The 20,424-nt window shown below is 36.3% G+C and overlaps 1 protein-coding gene across 4 annotated transcripts in view; it reads left to right on the top strand.

Moving 5' to 3' along the window:
• Positions 1-20,424, top strand: part of ATG5 (autophagy related 5) — a 133,958-nt gene that overhangs the window by 17,320 nt on the left and 96,214 nt on the right. For all 4 annotated transcript variants that reach the window (XM_069598248.1, XM_069598250.1, XM_069598251.1 and 1 more), the window contains exons 3-4: positions 2,086-2,213; positions 13,607-13,685. In XM_069598248.1, coding sequence (XP_069454349.1) covers positions 2,086-2,213; positions 13,607-13,685 — 207 coding nt within the window. The remainder of the gene's footprint in view (positions 1-2,085; positions 2,214-13,606; positions 13,686-20,424) is intronic.

A 20,424-nucleotide genomic window follows, 5' to 3' on the forward strand; every position in this document is an offset into this window, starting at 1 on the left:
CTGGGGACTTCCGTGGCGGTCCAGGGGTTAAGACTCCATGCTTCCAAAGCAGGGCATGGGTTTGATCCCTCCCTGGTCAGGTAGCTAAGATTGCACTTGCTGTGTGGCATGACCAAAAAATTTAAAAATTTTTTAAAGAGAGGAACTCATGTTCTGTTCAATTCACACTGCTATCCTACAGCTTATTCCTAGTATGGGCACCTTTTTTCCATACTGGAGCATTCCAGCTACCACTCACACCCTTTACCTTGTAGCCCCTAGGACCACTGTAATGTTGTCTTACCTAACTGGAGCCTGTTCCCTCTATCTTCATTGATTAAGATCGATCCCTGAACCAGACTATTTATCTTTGTATATAGGTCCCAGCCCAGTACATAATTCTCTTTGATTCACTGATCAAAAAAACATAACTTTGAATAAGCAACATGAAAAGTGATGCAGAGTTCCATTCACAGAAGCAGCTGAAAGAGAGTAACAAACCATTTTACCAGCAAAAGAAAACAGAACCTTAGGAAAGCAAGAAATGGCTAGAGCTTCTCCTGCAAAGGAGGAGAATACATGAATTTTTTGCCAAGTTCCTCCTTTTATCTACTTGTAGGTTCTTTAAATAAATCATTGCTTTCTTATGTTTTCTTTCTAGGCTCCTTTCCTGGGGGGAATAACACTGACGGCCTTCATACTATTCCGGTTCTTACTATACCATCCTCAGTGTTCCTTCCCAGACTTTTCTCTCTCCAAAGCCCAAGTAGGTCCAGCCTCCATAGGACAGATTAGTGTTGACTGACACTACCAGGACCCCAGTTCATCAGCATTATATTCTAAGCTTGTGCTTTATTGCATTTAAAGATGTGAATGTGTAGCTCAAAAGTTAGTCACCTAACGTCTCTTACCTCCTTCAGATTTCTTCATTCAGTTCAGTTCAGTTTAGTCGCTCAGTCGTTGCCAGCTCTTTGCGACCCCATGAATCGCAGCATGCCAGGCCTCCCTGTCCATCACCAACTCCCAGAGTTCACTCACCAAAATTTGTTCTAATTTCCAGGTCTCTCCTACTTTTCCATTCCTTCTTTCTCATTTCATGTAGTATTTCCTTAAGAGATTTCCTGTCTAGAATCTTATTGCAGTCTTTTGTATACAGTGGTTAGAATAACCCTCAAGTACTGTTTCTCTTTGGAGTTTCCCTGCTGGTTCAGATGGTTAAGAACCTGCCTGCATGTGGGCAACATGGATTTGATTCCTGGGTCAGGAAAATCCCCTGGAGAAGGGAATGACTACCCACTCCAGTATTCTTGCCTGAAGAATTCCATGGACAAAGAAGCCTGGTGGGCTACAGTCCATGGGGTTGCAGGGTCAGACATGACTAAGCAGCTGACACTTTCACTTTTTTCACTATTTCTCATCATATCATTTTATTTGTGGTATCATAGTGGGCTTCATTGTTTATCGAATGAAATCTTCTAGCTGACCTTTAAAGGCCTTTCTGTTGCTGCCATGAAGTAGTTTTGTAAGTACTTTTTAGGAGGTTTTTTTTTAACCTCCACTTTATTTTAGCCTTGTAGATGAGGATAGATTATGTCCTTGCCTTGGTGTTCTTCACACAACTGATTCAGTACACAGTAGATTATCAAAATACGATGGATTAACTGAGAAGTCTTAATTGATAAGTCAAAGTGTACATTACACTGAGGTGATTATCTTCCCAGAAGTTGGATTAACTCAGGTGAATCATACTGATTTTCAGGTTAAGTTTGATAGAACTGATAAGTATCCTAAATAGTATAGCTTCTGATTGCATTGTATTTTTATTTGGAAAAAACTTTTACAGAAGGATTACACATAGACTTGTTTATTCTAGGCATTAACCCTATAAGCTATACATCAAGTAATGACCTCATAAGAAATTTTAAGTCATCTTAACCTTTAGCCTTTGATTTTCTATAAAAAACAATTTGCTTTGTGTATAATATTCAAAATAATGCAAAAAACATGACTTTTTCAGAATATTCAAAATGTAGTTTAAAAGCATATAGTGTATTTCTTTTTGAAAAAAATAGTAAATAAATATGGTTTTATAAATTTTCATTTCAGTTGCTTTTGCCAAGAGTAAGTTATTTGACGTTGGTAACTGACAAAGTGAAAAAGCACTTTCAGAAGGTTATGAGACAAGAAGACATTAGTGAGATATGGTTTGAATATGAAGGCACACCACTGAAATGGTGAGTGAATTTTTCTGCATTATTAAGCATTGAGTATATGATAGCTTTAAGAAAATATAGTGCCTTGAAGCAGTTTTTTAAAAGTTCTGTGCAAGAAATCACTAGTCTAGCTCTATAATACAGTGGATTTTAAATCAATGCTAAAATATTTTATTGGAAATATTTCTGCTTTCTATTTGGATGCATGGGACAGATTTATATATTTCATCAATAGATTTTTTATATGACATGATAATAGTATATTTGGTTATGTTTTTTTTTAACATATATTTAAAATATGAATAAGTCAGTCTGTGATACTAATCAGTTTTGTTTCTGTCTCTAAAATCTTTATAAACAGATCTTTATATACACATGATTACCTGAAGGGGCATCTTTCAAACTGATTGCCACATACAGTTGACCACTGTGTTATGTTGTTTAGCTTTGGTCTAGTAGTTAAAGTATATTGATTTCCTTTTTATGTGAAAAATAATTTTGATGATATATCAGAGTACTATTTTTTTCAGAAACATTTAAAATAAATATCCTTTTTCAGAAACATACTGGAAATAAATCCCAAATCTGGGCTTATCTATCTACAGATGATGTAATTTTGTGCTTCCTCTGTTACCGGGAGCTTTGGTCATTGTGCTTCCAAAAATATTTAAGGAAATTAAAGAAGTTACAGGAAGAAGAATAAAATGACCCAAGATATGCTGGGATATAGGTGTTGAAATGCTTCCATATAGGTGTAGTTAAATGAAAAAGGTACAGACTGAGTCAAGCTTTAAGTGAAATATGAAGAATATAAATAGTTTAATAATGGACTTGCTGTCTGAATCTGGGAATAGTAAAAAATGAAGAATTTTAAAAGAGGCTTAAAGCAAATAAAAGAAAGCTAGTAGGTATGTAATAAGTACAATTGTCTTGAATCCAAGGATCATTTAGAAATAAGGAGTGAACTTTTGGAACTCACCTTGTGCTGATTAATTTCCACAAGTAGCTAGATTTCTCTTAATGATTCAGGAACATACAAGGTAATATCTTGTATTGAGTCATGGGTCACGTCACTTTTTTTTTTTTGGTATAATGTTCATTTTTTAATCAAAACAATACGGATCTTCATAATCACATTATCAGACTCGTGACTCTTGAATAATTCTAGACCTCAGGCAGCATAGATAAGTCAATGTTTTCTGTTTTCTTTTTATTTCTCAGAAGAATTGGAGGTTTTGGAATGGGAAGGTGGCTTAAAAGAAGTATAAGAGCAGCAAGGATCAGGAGAGTAGAGGGAAAGGAAGGAGGGGGAAAGATTGTGGGTGAGTAGCAATAGGATAGATCTATGTTCTTGATAGTTCTATCTATATTATAGTTGGATATTGAAATTGTATTGCTTTATGTGCATTAGTTGTCGATTTGGAGAAGAAAATGGCAACCCATTCCAGTGTTCTTGCCTGGGAAATCCCATGGCCAGAGGAGCCTGGCGGGCTACAGTTATCTATTACCATAAGAAGAACTGATGTGACTGACAGTGGGCTTTTTAGTTTTATCATTGTAAAGCATAGTTTCTCAGCAAGGGCCGTATTGATGTTTGAAGCCAGATAATTCTTTGTTGTGGAAGGGCTACTGTGTATGTTGCAGTATTTTTAGCAGCAGCCCTGGCCCCTACCCACTATTGCCAGTTGTGATAATAAAAATGTTGCAGGGCGTGGGATGTAAAACCACCTCCAACTGAGAAACTTTGGAAGCGATGAGAAACTTCAACTTAGCTTTTATAGTAAATGGTTATTAAGTCTTCATCTTTCAGCTGCTATTTTAATTCATCTTGTGTGGTGATTATTTTTGTATTTGATGTGATTTGTCTTCTGTAGGTTTGTATTCTATATATGATATCAGTAAATGACATTTGGTCCCATTTCTCCCTGTTACGCGGAGAAGGCAATGGCACCCCACTCCAGTACTCTTGCCTCGAAAATCCCAAGGACAGAGGAGCCTGGTAGGCTGCAGTCCATGGGGTCACAAAGAGTCGGACATGACTGAGCAACTTCACTTTCACTTTTCACTTTCATGCATTGGAGAAGGGAATGTCAACCCACTCCAGTGTTCTTGCTTGGAGAATCCCAGGGACGGCGGAGCCTGGTGGGCTGCCGTCTGTGAGGTCGCACAGACTCGGACACTACTGAAGCGACTTAGCAGCAGCAGCAGCAGCTCCATGTTATATTGTCTTCAAGATTTGTGTTCCTACTTTGTCATTATTTATCCTTTCTGAAAATCTTTTATTAAAGAGCGAAGTTATTTTTCCTTTTAGAGAGCTTATGTGAAAGCAGTTGTGTTCACATTGTCTTCATCTTAGTTTGGGGGGTGTTCACTTTTTATGTATGAAATCAGTTTCATAGCTATGTCTTGTGCGCTCATTTAATGGCTATTAAATTTTTTTTTATAGTTTTATTTATTTATTTTGGCTGTGCTGGGTCTTCATTGCTGTGTGGGCTTTTCTGTCTTTGTAAGAGCCAGGCTGCTCTCGTTGCTGTGTACAGTCTTCTTATTGCTGTGGCCTTTTTTTGTTGCTGAGCACTGTCTGTAGGGCACGTGGGCTTCAGTAATTGCAACACGTGGGCTCAGTAGTTGCAGCTTCTGGGTTCAAGAGCACAGGCTTAATAGTTGTGCCCTATGGGCTTAGTTGCCCCGCAGCATGTAGGATCTTCCCGGATCAGGGATCACACCCATGTCTCCTGCATTGGCAGCTGGATTTTTTACCACTGAGCCACCAGGGAAGCCCTTTAACTGCTTTTGATACAACGTTGCCTTTAGTATTGTTAGGTACTCTGTATATTTGAGGAATGAATAATTTACTGAGGCATGAATGTAATCCAAAGCCTCTGGACTAAGTTCTGACCTATTCTCTTTTTGCTCTGAACCATAGCAATTTTCTCCTGTGTGATACGAGTTATTTTCCTGGAATTAGGCTGTCAATATCTACCTAGCATTTAAGCAGTAGGCTTCCTTGGATAGGATAATCATTGTAGAGAAGCTGCTACCACTGCAACTTTGTAAGACTTGGACTTTTGAGACCATAAAGATGTCTAAAGAGTAGAGGAGGACTTCCCTGGTGGCTCAGTGGTGGAGAGTCGGCCTGCCAGTGCAGGAGACACAGGTTCAATCCCTGATCCGGGTAGATACCACATGGTGCAGAGCAGCTAAGCCTGTGCTCCACAACTGTTGATACTGTGATCTAGAGCCTGGGAGCCTCAACTGCTCCCAGCCTGCACATGTGAGCCTGCACATCCTAGACCCTATGCTCTGCAATGAGAGAAGCCGCCACAATGAAAATCCTGAGTACTGCAATGAAGTGTACCCCTCTCTTGTCACAACTAGAGAAAAGCCCACGCAGCAATGAAGACCCAGGACAGCCAAAAATAAATAAATAAAATTATTTAAAATTATCAAGAAAAAAGAGTAGAGGAACATTTATTTGAGGAGGAGGATGATATCTGCTTTATGCTTAATTCTTTGAAGTTTTAAGTAGATTCAAGTGAGAAAGAAAATCAAATACCAGTTTAGACAATTCCCAAAAGAAGGAAGAAAGTATAAATTGATATTCTTTCTCTCTATAATAATGCTTTCTCCTATTTATATTAATTATTTTGCAGATGTTTAATCATCTATGTGAGGTGCTTGAGCAGGTGCTTTGTAGCTTAAGCAGTGGCTCAGAAGAGGTGCTAAGTAAATGTTTGTTGAATGAATAAACGAATCTAAATAAGTTTTTTTATTGATAAAACTGAGACTCAGATAAATAAAATAACTTACTCAAATGAGCAAGTAGGACCATACATTGAGGCTCTCAGTTCAGGGATCTTTTTGCTATATGTGGTGATAATTCTTTTTGTTAGTTGTTGTTGTTTTCTCTGATTCTATATGTTCTCATTACGTGTTAAATTGTCCATGTTAGAATAGAAAAATATTTAAGAACAGTAGTGTGCGTATACTGAATACTTAATATATTGTCGATTTGTAAAGAGGTGCCAGGGAGGCTTTATCTGGTTAGTGCTTTATCCTCTACATTCTTTATGTCTTTAATATTTAAAAATTATATGGGAAATGAAAAAAGCTGATATTAAATTAAGGATCTTTTTCTTAAGAGTATTTGAGTTGATTAGTCAGCAGAGGGTGCTCTAACATTACACCTTAAGAGAGAGTTTCTTACAAGAGTCAGACAGGACTGAGCTACTTTCACTTCTCTTCTTGTTACCGTAACTCAAGTGTTCAAATTTGTTACTTTTATATTAGGCTTATTTTAAGAGAAAAGACCTTGGTTCTTTAAAGAATACTTTGTTAGTATATCCTAATGCTAGTTAGATCTTAGGCCTCTAGGTACAAAATTTAGAAAAAGTTCTCTGTCAACTGTAAAACATGTCTCTACTGGGATATTATTGTTTTGTATAAATTGACTTATTTTCAAGACTGACTATTGGAAATAAGTTGTTGAAACTACCTTTTGAATTTAAAGAAAAGCAACAAATAACTGATGTAGGTCTGAAGTTGTAGACATACTTTATCCATTGACTCAGAATTTAATATTGTGCCTATGTGATTTCAAAAGTGGATTTAACAAAACAACTTTACATCTTAATTGTAAATACTGTACAGGCTCTTCTCTTACATCTAGTCATTTTTCTAAGGTGGTGAGTTTTTAGAATTTTATAAATTATTCTGTAAACTAGATTTTTGAAATGTGGCATACTTATTAGCATTTTATACATGTAGTATTCCTTTAGTTGGTTATTTCTATACTTTTTCATGCAAAAGAATAGACTTGGAAAGCTGAGACACACAGTGTTAGCCTGTAATTGTTTGTACCATAGAGAAAGGCAAAATAGATTGTATTCATTAAATTACTTTGGTTTGCATTTGAGTTAAACCTTTTTTTATTTATTAAAATGTACTCCTGTTTTCAGTGAATCACTAATGTAGCAAACTTATGAATAGAATGCATTTATTTAAATGAAATGGAGTGGGACAATAGTGCTCTAGAATATAGGGAACATTCCTTTCAATGCTAGTCTTAAAATACTGGTTTGCTATTTAATTCAGATGTTTAGACTAGAATGAGCACCCTTGGCTGACCTCAGAGTGTACCTGTTACTGCTATACCTTGTACAGTATGTCCATGTGTTTTACCAGTAATGAAAGAGTAAAGAAGCAACAACTTATGCAGAAAAATTGTTAATTCATTTTGAGGATTGAATTTAGAAAAGGCTAGAGCAATTTAAGGAAGAAAAAAAAGGATAAAATGTGAAAGTAGGTGTAACACTATTCTGGTGCAGTCAGTTTTTACTGCACAGTAGGTTGAACCTTTCCTGGTTGTGTCTTCTTCTGGGTTTATTCAGGTTCAAGTCCTCACTACTTCCTTTTCTATTAAATTTAGGTTAAACTGGCGGGAATAGCAATGTAAGAGCCAAAAGGCTACATTACAGTTTACTCATAGTTATGGCTTATGTGGTTTCTGTATTATAGGTTAGGAGCCTGGAAAATCCCATGGACAGAGGAGCCTCGTAGGCTGCAGTCCATGGGGTTGCTAAGAGTCAGACACGACTGAGTGACTTCACTTTCACTTTTCACTTTAATGCTTTGGAGAAGGAAATGGCAACCCACTCCAGTGTTCTTGCCTGGAAAATCCCAGGGACAGGGGAGCCTGGTGGGCTGCTGTCTATGGGGTTGCACAGAGTTGGACACGACTGAAGTGACTTAGCAGCAGCAACAGCAACAAGACTATATAGAATATCCATTTAGAAGAATTGTGCAAATTACTACTTTTGAAATTTTTGACATAAATCAGATTATAGTGTAAGAAAAAGTCAGTACTTTAAGTATTAGCCAGTTCTGTTCTTTAGATTTTCTTGCATATTAATAGATTCACCAGAAATAAGGAATCTTGGAACCAGTTAATTCAGGTGGTGTATTTGTTTAAAGTTAGTATACTTGCATCAAAATCATTCTGACATAAACAGCTGCATTGATGATCCACATATGATCTGTATACTTTGACAATATATATAAGTAAATAGTTATTTTATTCCTATATTTTTCTGGCTTAGTTTTATTTTTAATGTTTGTTACAGGTTAACTATTAGATATTATTTTAGTTAGAATGCTTTTTGGTAATATTTTACATGTTTTAAATTTTAATATATTTTAGAAATTATCATACTTAAATTTCCATCCTAATCCTTAGTATATCAGGAAAAATCATCAGCATTTACTGAGAGCAGTAAACTTTATATATGTGTGTATATATGTATATTTAAGTCACTTTATAAAAATTTAGAGAGGAATAAAGGAATGGTGTATAACTTTATTAGAAATTTTACTAAGCATTTAAATACAGAAATTCAAATTTTCGCTCCATGTTTTCACTGGTTTTGAATGTATATATATCAAAAATGGGCAGTGTCCTCAATGCAAATAACTGTTCATTAGTTATCAAACGTTCTAATAGACCTCTATGAGGTTCTGGCTTATCATTACTTCTGGCTCTTTGTGCGGTTAACAGCAGTGCTTTGCAAAATTATTAAAGCTTTATATCATGATTTTATTGTATTTCTTCTTTATATGAGTAAATATCCAGTCCAGTTCTTTGTAATTTCTACATCATCTAATTCCTTCCAGTCAATTTGTTTACAAATCTGCCTTTAACATTTGCCAACTTACTGTCAGGGCAGGAGGAGAAGGGGACAACAGAGGATGAGATGGTTGGATGGCATCACCGACTCAATGGACATGGGTTTGAGTGAACTCCGGGAGTTGGTGATGGACAGGGAGGCCTGGCGTGCTGCAGTTTGGGGTTGCAAAGAGTTGGACACAACTGAGCAACTGAACTGAACTGAACTTACTGTCAAGAAAATTGCAGTGTACATATAGCATTAAAGATAAGAATACTGACAGTCTTGCTTTTAGCAAAAATGAAATAGTTTCAGTACTACTCATAACATGCTATATGAAGAAATGCTTTCTTTGATTATGTGGTTAAGAATGCCATATGTCCTTAGAAATACACTGTTCATTCATTAGTTCTCAAGTTTTATGAAATTCATCAAAAGGATATCATCATCTAAAGACTCATAGCCTGAGATTTTACTTAAATGATCATTTTACCAATGTCATTAAAGTCTAAAGTACTGGTTTGTGTCTCTTCGCAAAACTCTTCTGATTTATCTAATTGTGTAGTCTTTCTCTGTCAATATAGGTGGAAAATGAGACATTTTGAATTTTTACCTGTGTTAATGAGAGCTGAAAGCAGACTCCAAAGATGAGGTCTGCATCCTTATTTTATACTTTGTTGAAATATGATATAATGTTTTAGGTGACAAAGTAAGAAAATGGAAGAAAGGTACATTATTATATCTTTCTTATAGGTATAACATTATTCTCCCATTCTTACTAATCTTATCAATTTTTTTTTCAGTTAGGAATAATTGATAACAGTGAAATAATTCCTGGAATGAAGTAGCAAAATCTTTCAAGATGGAGGAAAAAAAATAAGATCACTAAGATGTCACAGTATATCTTAGATTTATAAAAAGGTCCAGTGACTTCATATGGCAATTGCTAATCTTATTCTTTTTTTTTTCAAGTGAGTTTTCATTGTGATTTTTGGAAGACTTTTAAGAAAGATTTAAAGTTATAAAATATTAATCTTAAAATAGTTATAACTGCACAGAAAAGAAGTTTACAATCTAATATTGGGCCCATTGGATAAGAAGAGGTGGCAAGAATACACAGAAGAACTGTACAAAAAAGATCTTCATGACCCAGATAATCATGATGATGTGATCACTAATCTAGAGCCAGACATCTTGGAATGTGAAGTCAAGTGGGCCTTAGAAAGCATCACTACGAACAAAGCTAGTGGGGGTGATGGAATTCTAGTTGAGCTGTTTCAAATCCTGAAAGATGATGCTGTGAAAGTGCTGCACTCAATATGCTAGCAAATTTGGAAAACTCAGCAGTGGCCACAGGATGGGAAAAGATCAGTTTTCATTCCAATTCCAAAGAAAGGCAATGCAAAAGAATGCACAAACTACCACATAATTGCACTCATCTCACATACTAGTAAAGTAATGCTCAAAATTCTCCAAGCCAGGCTTCAGCAATACGTGAACCGTGAACTCCCTGATGTTCAAGCTGGTTTTAGAAAAGGCAGAGGAACCAGAGATCAACTTGCCAACATCCGCTGGATCATGGAAAAAGCAAGAGAGTTCCAGAAAAACATCTATTTCTGCTTTATTGACTATGCCAAAGCCTTTGACTGTGTGGATCACAATAAACTGTGGAAAATTCTGAGAGAGATGGGAATACCAGACTACCTAACCTGTCTCTTCAGAAATCTGTATGCAGGTCAGGAAGCAACAATTAGAACTGGACATGGAACAACAAACTGGTTCCAAATAGGAAAAGGAGTACGTCAAGGCTGTATATTGTCACCCTGCTTATTTAACTTAGATGCAGAGTATATCATGAGAAACGCTGGACTGGAAGAAGCACAAGCTGGAATCAAGATTGCCATGAGAAATATCAATAATTTCAGATATGCAGATGACACCACGCTTATGGCAGAAAGTGAAGAGGAACTAAAGAGCCTCTTGATGAAAGTGAAAGAGGAGAGTGAAAAAGTTGGCTTAAAGCTCAATATTCAGAAAACAAAGATCATGGCATCCGGTGTCATCACTTCATGGGAAATAGATGGGGAAACAGTGGAAACAGTGTCAGACTTTATTTTTTTGGGCTCCCAAACCACTGCAGATGGTGACTGCAGCCATGAAATTAAAAGATGCCTGCTCCTTCGGAGAAAAGTTATGACCAACCTAGATAGTATATTCAAAAGCAGAGACATTACTTTGCTGACTAAGGTCCGTCTAGTCAAGGGTATGGTTTTTCCAGTGGTCATGTATAGGTGTGAGAGTTGGACTGTGAAGAAAGCTGAGCACCAAAGAATTGATGCGTTTGAACTGTGATGTTGGAGAAGACTCTTGAGAGTTCCTTGGACTGCAAGGAGATCCATTCTGAAGGAGATCAGCCCTGGGATTTCTTTGGAAGGAATGATGCTGAAGCTGAAACTCCAGTACTTTGGCCACCTGATCCGAAGAGTTGACTTATTGGAAAAGACTCTGATGCTGGGAGGGATTAGGGGCAGGAGGAGAAGGGGATGACAGAGGATGAGATGGCTAGATGGCATCACGGACTCGATGGACGTGAGTCTGAGTGAACTCCGGGAGATGGTGATGGACAGGGAGGCCTGGCGTGCTGTGATTCATGGGGTCGCAAAGAGTCGGACACGACTGAGCAACTGAACTGAACTGAACTGAACTATTCTATGGATCTTGATTTATGCATTCAGCAGCTCTTATCTACCCTGTTTGAGATTCTGTACACTTACAGTTTTTTTTTTAATATTGAGGGTAAAAATATAATTGATTATTGAATCTTACTACATTTAACTTGTATTCTGACTCAAATACTTATTTTTAAAATTGTATTTGATTTTTGTATGCTAGTATAGGTTGTTTTAAAATAATATTTGATTTGTGTGTAGTTCCATTTTTGAACAGTAGAAAATGTGTACAGCACTGAATTGCTAGTCATTTTATTGGATTATTGTGAATCTGTCCAATAAGTTAACTGTGTGCATGCGTGCATGCTCACCCGCTTCAGTCATGTCCAACTCTTTGTGACCTCATGGACCATAGCCCGCCAGGCTCCTCTGTCCATCGGATTTTCCTGGCAAGAAGACTGGAGTGGGTTGCCATGCTCTCCTCCAGGGGATCTTACAGACCTATTGATCAAACCTTCATCCCCTGTGTCTACTGTGTTGCAGATGGATTCTTCACAGTTGAGCCACTGGGAAAGCCCATATAGTTGGGAAGACAGTATGCTCTTTTAGTTTAAGTACGCACATTCATTTTTAATCTGATTACAGATACCTCTGAGGGATGTGAGGACTTAAAAAAGTTCTATTTTGTGAAAATGTATGGTGTTACATAGAGCTTGTACAATTTTAAGAGGTCAGAGAGGACAAGAAGTATATAGGAGCTATAACTTGTTTATAGTGCAATATTTTTTTAATTATTGTTTTTATTTCAGTTTTTAACTGAGGCTGGATTTTTTTCCTGATTTCAGAATTTATTAAAGAAAGCATTCTGTAATTTAGTTAATCCAAAATTATGTTCATTTCTAGTTTTCAAAGATTTGTGTTAGTTACTGACATTCAGTTAAAAGTTTGAGGGTTTTATTAAGAGATATAACACATACATGACTAAAGCTACTCACTTTTATTTTACTAGCAAGGCATTCATCCTGAATTCATTTTAAATAAAAATATGATCTCTAATGACTGATGATTTTTCCACAATTACATTATGTAGATTATAATTTTGTTTGTATAGTAGGAAAACATAAATACTGTTAACTAAAATTTGAATTTTGGTCAGGTGATGTATTTGGATCACTCATTTTGAAGTAAACTGATGTATTTTCAAAGTTTTCCACTTTTAAACCTAGGAGTAATTCGCTAATAGTTATTATGGAGGAAGGAACAAGACTCTGCATAAAACCAAGCAGTCCTCTATTGGCCTTTGTTGGAGGGATTATTTAATTTTGATAATTAAGTTACTTTAGATTCTTTAAAAGGGTATAAAAAATAAGGTTTGTTCTTTGAAGTCTGCAAGATCTGTATTGTTAACTTGTTTGTTACTAAATAATTTGCTTCCCTGTGAGTAATGATTATATTACGAAATGTTCTCTTATTTAGAAGTTGCTAATTTATTTATTTATTTTTAAAAACTTCAGGTTATAGAAGAATATTCAGTGACTTTAGAAAATATTGACATTAAAAAAAAACAGGTTATAACAGTTTGTAAAGGATAAGCCTAATCTATATTTAGAATTGTTGCATAAAGAGAAGATTGGAAATTTATATGCTGTAATGTTAGTAGTAATAAGAACAAAATAAGTGATTTCATGCTCCTTTAGGTGCTCTTCTCAGTTCTTAAAATTGTAAAATGTAAGTTGTTTAAAAAAAAAGCTCATCATCCAAAATGAATACTGGTATGATAATTAAGTGTTGCAGTACTGTGACATGACAGTGCTCAGGCCTGATAAAGGGTTCCTTAGTACAATTTCATTATGTATATTGAAAATTCCTTGGGGAATGAAATGGCTAGAGGGGAATAAAACCCTGATGCCTGAAAACTTGCCATACTAGCCCAAGCAAGTAACTGTGTAAAATATCAGCTTCCTGTGACTTGTGGTTAAAGTCCCCTAATACTTGATGTTAAAATGTACTTGAAATTTATTTTGCATTTGTAGTTTAACTTTAAATATTTATTTTTTCTTATAATGTACTCTTTAACTTTTAGGCATTATCCAATTGGTTTGCTGTTTGATCTTCTTGCATCAAGTTCAGCTCTTCCTTGGAACATCACAGTACATTTTAAGGTATAGTCTATATAGCATATGCCATTTGTCTCAGTTGTGGTACTACTTAGTAAATAGCCTTGGAGTAGAATTTTAAGTTGTTATGCTTTCCCATGATACTTTTATTTGCCAAGCTACCATTTTATGTGTTTATGTGTTTATGTGTAAGATGTCCTTCGATTTCTTCTTTACTTTTGGCACAACCATTTAAACATTTAATGTATGAGTGCCTGTTTTTTATTGGAGCTAGACATGTTTGAAATTAAGTATTTTGGAATTAGTTTCATTAAAAAAAAACTCAAATAGGGAGAGCAAAATCCAGAGAGCATGTGGGCATGAGAATGGGGAAGGAGGCAACCTAACAATGAGTAACTCTAAGGCTATTTTGACGGAATGAAGAGAAGTGTTAGGAGACAGAAAGCCAAAGACTTGATGTAAGTCTGTTTTGAGAAATATTAATTCCTGTAGTTTTTTAAGAGTCCAGGCTAGTTTTATTGTAACTTAATTTTATCTCAATGTTTTATAAAAATCTCATCTCTCTTTCTCTCTAACCACCCTGATTCTCCATGCCCCACCGCATAAGCAATTCACAAGTACTGCTGAAGGACTGGACCCCTTCTATTAGTTGATCACTAGGCAGTGATTCTCAAATGTGAGATAGAGTGGGAGCGAAACACGTTAAGAATTTGAAAAGTCATTTAGGTGTCTGATTTGCTTTTGCATTAGGGACACTTACTCAAAGTGAGTGCCCAGAGGCTTGCCATATCTTTCTAAGTTGCTTTCCTTCCCATTTTTCTAAAATTGAATTTGTGGCTCATTGACATTTATTTCCGTATTATTTGGACTAAAATGTTTCACATGCACCATGTTCCCGTAGATGTTAGTTACTACAAAACCATACAGAGAGAGGACATGGTTCTGATATGCATGAGTTTCAGTTACTGTGAAAAGCCAAGTCTGCCTGTATGTATAGTAATTTATGTTTAGGATAGTATGAAGGTAAAACTACTTCAAGCATAATAAGTGTAGAGGTTCCATGTTGCCTAGCAGGTCTTTCCCATTATGTTGCCAAGTAATTCTGGTAGTTGGATTATGTGTGTGTGTGTGTGTGTGTGATACACTAAAAAACTTTGAAATCTAGGTTAAGATACATCATATCTACCTATTTATTTATTCATTCAACAAATATTCAGTCTACTGTGGACCAGCCACGCAGTGTTCTAGGAGCCTGAGATATATAAGTGAAAGACCCCAAAGACACTCGCACACATTTTATGGAAGCTAGCTGGCATTGGATGCTAGGCTCTCTGTAATTATTGGTTAAATTAGTTGATGGATTGTAATAATGATAGGAAAGGCTTAGAATCTTTATGATTGGTTTACTGTCATGTCAGATTTTAAGAGATTTTATATAGAGTAATGTGAAAACATTTGGAGAACATTTAACCTTAACTCAGTAAACAATTATATTCCAAATAACCAATGCATGATGTTGTAAAATTATGCATGTGTGAAAGATTCATTCAAAGTACGATTAGCATCCATAATTTTTAATGTAACAGAGGTCGAATGTTTGTTGATGTGGTTTCAGATACCATGTTAATGTGATAGTAAATTGCATACTAAAAACTACTGGGTTCTAGTCTTCAAAATGGTCAGTTTTAAATGAGTTGTATATGACTTATATCTCAGTTTTGTTTTTTTTTTGAAAAAAGACACAATGGTTAGTAATTTTCCAGATTTGGAGGAGAAAACACAAGTCTATGTGTCAGAGAAGCTCAGCAAATCTAAAGCAAATAACTACATAGAAAACTACACCTAGGCACATTATAATCCTTTGAAAGCCAGTTATAAACAGAAAATCTTGAAAGCAGCCACCAAAAAATGACACATAATAGAGAACAGAATGTAAACGATGGCTGACTTTTCATCAAATAGTGGAGAACGAAGGAAAATGGAATGATATGTTAAAGCACTGAAAGAAGCTATGGGCAAGAATGAAGAGCATTGGAAATGGTAAATAAATGATAAGTAGAAAAGATGACCTCTTCTTTAAAAGAGAAATGACCTAAGGTGATAATAGTATATTTTGGGCTTCACTGGTGGTTCAGCAGTAAAGAACCTGCTGGCAGTGCAGGAGATGTGGGTTCAGTCCCTGGGTCAGGAACACCCCCTGGGGAAAGAAATGGCAACCCATTTTCCAGTATTTTTGCCTGGGAAATCCCATGGACAGAGGAGCCTGGCGGGCTACAGTCCATGGGGTCACAAAGAGCCAGACAGGACTTGGTGACTAAATCACCACCACCAATATAATTTTAAGGAAGGGTTAATAATATGTGTAAGTAAAATAGGTAACCACATTTGCCTAAAGGATAAATCTATAAAATGCTCAATTACTTACTTGTGGGTCCCAAATAAAAAGAAATGCAAGAGGCAAAATGATTGTCTAAGGAGTCTTGACGAATAGCTGAGGAAAGAAGAGAAGTGAAAAGCAAGGGAGAAAGGGAAGGATATACTGAACTGAATGCAGAGTTCCAGAGAATTGCAAGGAGAGATAAGAAGGCTTTCTTAAATGAACAATGCAAGGAAGTAGAGGAAAGCAATAGAATGGGAAAGACTAGAGATCTCTTCAAGAAAGTTGGAGAGATCAAGGGAACATTTCATGCAAGGATGGGCATGATAAAGGACAGAAACAGTAAGGACCTAATAGAAGCAGAAGATATTAGGAAGTAGTAGCAAGAATACACAGAACTATACAAAAAAGGTCTTAATGACCCAGATAACCATGATGGTATGGTCACTTACCTAGAGCCAGACATCCTGGCGTATAAAGTCAAGTGGGCCTTAGGAAGCATTAAGTACCAACAAAGTTAGTGGAAGTAATAGAATTTCAGCTGAGCTATTTAAAATCCTAAAAGATGATGCTATTGAAGTGTCAGCAAATTTGGAAAACTCAGCAGTGGCCATGGGACTGGAAAAATTCAGTTTTATTTCAGTCCCGAAGAAGAGCAATGTCAAAGAATGTTCAGGCTACCATACAGTTACGCTCATTTCTCATTCTAGTAAGATTATGCTCAAAATCCTTTAAATTAAACTTCAACAGTATGTGAACCAAGAACTTCCAGATGTACAAGCTGGGTTTAGAAAAGGCAGAGGAACCAGAGATCAAATTGCCAGTGTTCATTGGATCATAGAGAAAGCAAGGGGATTTCAGAAAAATGTCTGCTTCATTGATTATGCTAAAACCTTTGACTGTGTGGATCACAACAAACTGGAAAATTCTTAAACAGATGGGAATACCAGACCACCATGCCTGTCTCCTGAGAAACCTATATGCAAGTTAAGAAGCAACAGTTAGAACTTCACATGGAACAGTTGAAAAGGTCATGACATCCTGTGCCATCACTTCATGGCAAATAGAAGGAGAAAAAGTAGAAGCAGTGACAGATTTTATTTTCTTGGGCTCCAAAATCACTGATGATGGTGACTGCAACCATGAAATTAAAAGACGCTTGCTTCTTGGAAGGAAAGCTATGACAAAGCTATACAGCATATTCAAAAGCAGAGACATTACTTTGCCAACAAAGGTCCATATAGTCAAAGCTATGGTTTTTCCAGTAGTCAGGTATGGATGTGAGTGCTGGACCATAAAGAAGGCTGAGCACCAAATTCAAAAGGATGATTTTGAACTGTGGTGCTAGAGAAGACTCTTGAGGGTCTCTTGGAAGCAAGGAAATCAAACCAGTCAATCCTAAAGGAAATCTTTCTTGAATATTCATTGGAAGAACTCACACGGAAGCCGAAGTTCTAATACTTGGCCACCTGATATGAAGAGCTGACTCATTTCAAGAGACCATGATGCTGGGAAAGATTGAAGGCAAAGGAGAAAAGGGCAGCAGAGGATGAGATAGTTAGATGGCATCATTGACTCAATGGACATGAATTTCAGCAAACTCTGAGAGATAGTGAAGGACAGGGAAGCCTGGCGTGCTAACAGTCTGTAGGGTTGCAGAGTGTCTGACACAACAACTGAACAACAGCAAAGAAGGAATCAACAAGGGAGGTTTTAAAGTATTTCAAGCTGAATGATAGTGGAAACACAACATATTAAAGTTGGTGAGAGTCACCTAAAGCAGTGCTTAGAGGAAACTGAAAAACTTTGTATAGTACATAAACACAATTTCTGATACCAGGAATGAAAAATACTACATCCTATTAAGTATTAATAGGATAGTAAGAAATAATATGAACAACTTTATGCCAGTAAATTTGATAAATGGATAAATTCAGTAAAAAGAAGTAGCAGATATGAATAGCCCCTAAATATATATATAGAGGTTGACTTTGTAACTTAATAGAAACGTTTTCACAATGTAAAATTCCTTGCCTAGTTTCATGCTTGGTAAATTCTAGCAAATATTTAAGGAATTAAACAATATCATTCTTTAGACTTTTTCCAGAAATAGAAGGGGAGAGAATAGTTCCCAACTTGTTTTACAGGCTGTAGTAAAGATATTAAAAGAAAATTGCAGACCAACCTTTCTGATGAGCTTAGATGCAGACACTCAGAAAAATACAAGCAAATCAAATCCAGCAACGTGAAAAAGGATAATACACCATGACCATGTTATAATTTCCCACAAATACAAGAGTGACTCAACTTTGATTGTCAATGAATTGATGTAAATTCAACACATTAACAGAAAAAGTAGAGAAATCATGATGTGATGAAGAGATGCAAGAAAAGCTTTTGACAAAATTCAGCACCCATTTTCATCAAAACTCTGATTTATTTAGGGTGTAGATTGAACTTAATGAGTAGCAGGAAACAGGGAGAAGGAGGAATCAGCATTCCATGGAAAACGATTTTCTGTTTTTGCTCTACTGTTGTAATAGAGCTTATAATCTTATTATTAATAGATTGAATGGACTCCCCACACCCCACTTACTTGGTAAGTAGTTTCAATTTAGTGTTTCATTAAGTATTATTTGGTTATTTCTAATGTGTCTGGACATATTCCAGGCTGCCTGGATTAATATTTTATCTAAAGGACACAGGTAATATTATATAAGTAAATGGAACCTTTCAGGGAAAAAGTGAAATTAGATGTAGTTTATCAGGATTCTGACTTGAAAGAGTAATGAAAGCAAGTAAAACATGGTGTTGAAGTTGCTGCCTTTATTTGTAAGAATTTGTTTGGACTGACAAGATAATGTATGTAAGAAGAGATTTTAGAAATGTAATGTAACAAATCGAAATTCTGCTTGTAATTTTGTTGTGAAGCTTTCAAAAAGAAGATTTCCCACTCCAGCCCCAGCTCATCTTGGGAAGAAGAGCATTTCATAAGTAGGATCTGAGCGGGGTTTGGCTGAGACCTTTGACACTGTATTCGTGGCAACTATTAATTCACCTGCTATGGCTGCCTAAGCATAGCAGGCTGTTTCTGCTCTCGTGCTTCCCCTGAGTTCACTGGAGTCCACCTTTCTCCTACATAGAGATGTAGGGCATTCTCTGTGGAAGGGTAGGTGTACAAATAAACACTCTCTCGACAGACCCCCTCTTTTACTATAAAGACTGATGATTTGGAATTGTCAGCTATCAGTTATAGGTGTCAGCATTAGTAGTTTAGAAACCTGCAAAGCAATGGAAGTCTGGGAAAAGCAAAACCTCAGTACATTCTGGTTAAAAGAGCCATTGAAGGAATTAGCAGCCTATGCTGATGCAGCAGTAAAAAATGGTGGGATTTTTTTTTTTTCCTCCTGATTTCTCAAACTGGTGGTTTGAGAGATCCTAACTCCTTTTATTTCCATAATCAAGTTGCATACAATTTTAAGAAATTCTAAGTTTTTGAGCTCAGCTAGGTCTTCCCCTGGTGGCTCAAATGGTAAAGAATCTGCCTGTAAATGCAGGAGACCTGGGTTTAATCCCTGGGTCGGGAAGTTCCCCTGGAGGAAGAAATGTCAACTCACTCCAGTGTTCTTGCTTGGAGAATTTCATGGACAGAGGAGCCTGGCGAGCTATAGCCCATGGGGTCGCAGAGAGTTGGACACAACTGAGCAACTAACACTTGAACTTTTCAGGTCATAATTCAAACTACATGGAAAGTCTTTTTTTGGAGTATGAACTTTTATATTTTCTGCCACACATTCATAAAAAGAGTGGATAATTTGCAGCACAGTGAACTGTATAATATCTGAATAAAGCCCATGTAATTTTATAGATCAAGTATAACAAAACTAAAATTTTTTAAAAATAACAATACTTATCATAATGCTTGTTCATTTGACTGTAATAGAATTGATATGATATGCACTCAGTTCTTTTTCTTGGTCCAGAAGCCAGGATAAATCCCTTAAGTCTAGCTGATAGAAAGCAAATATAGCTGACTGTAAAGTTGATTAAAGCATGGACACTCTCTCTATTGCCCTTATCTCTCTCATCTTTTAGTTTTGTCTGTCACTCATATTCTTTTGCCTTCTCATTGTTATGAAATTTTATATTTTCTCCTCTGCTTTGCCTTTGTGTGCCTGTGTCTGAAAGCATCCATCTTAATTCTTCATGGGCTTCTAGTTCAAGAGCACCATGAATCTGGAATCCTTTTGTACCTAAGAGAGACAATTTGGTGGTCTCAGCTGTTTCCTTCTGCTCTGATGGGTAGTTATATAGTGGCTCATGTTTTACTCAGTAGAAGCTGTGGGCCTGAACTCTGTGAGAATAGAGGGAGATGTGACTGATTATTTGTATTTTAAAAATGTGATT

The sequence above is a fragment of the Ovis canadensis genome, chromosome 8, assembly GCF_042477335.2.
Source record: "Ovis canadensis isolate MfBH-ARS-UI-01 breed Bighorn chromosome 8, ARS-UI_OviCan_v2, whole genome shotgun sequence".
NCBI classification, from domain to species: domain Eukaryota; kingdom Metazoa; phylum Chordata; class Mammalia; order Artiodactyla; family Bovidae; genus Ovis; species Ovis canadensis.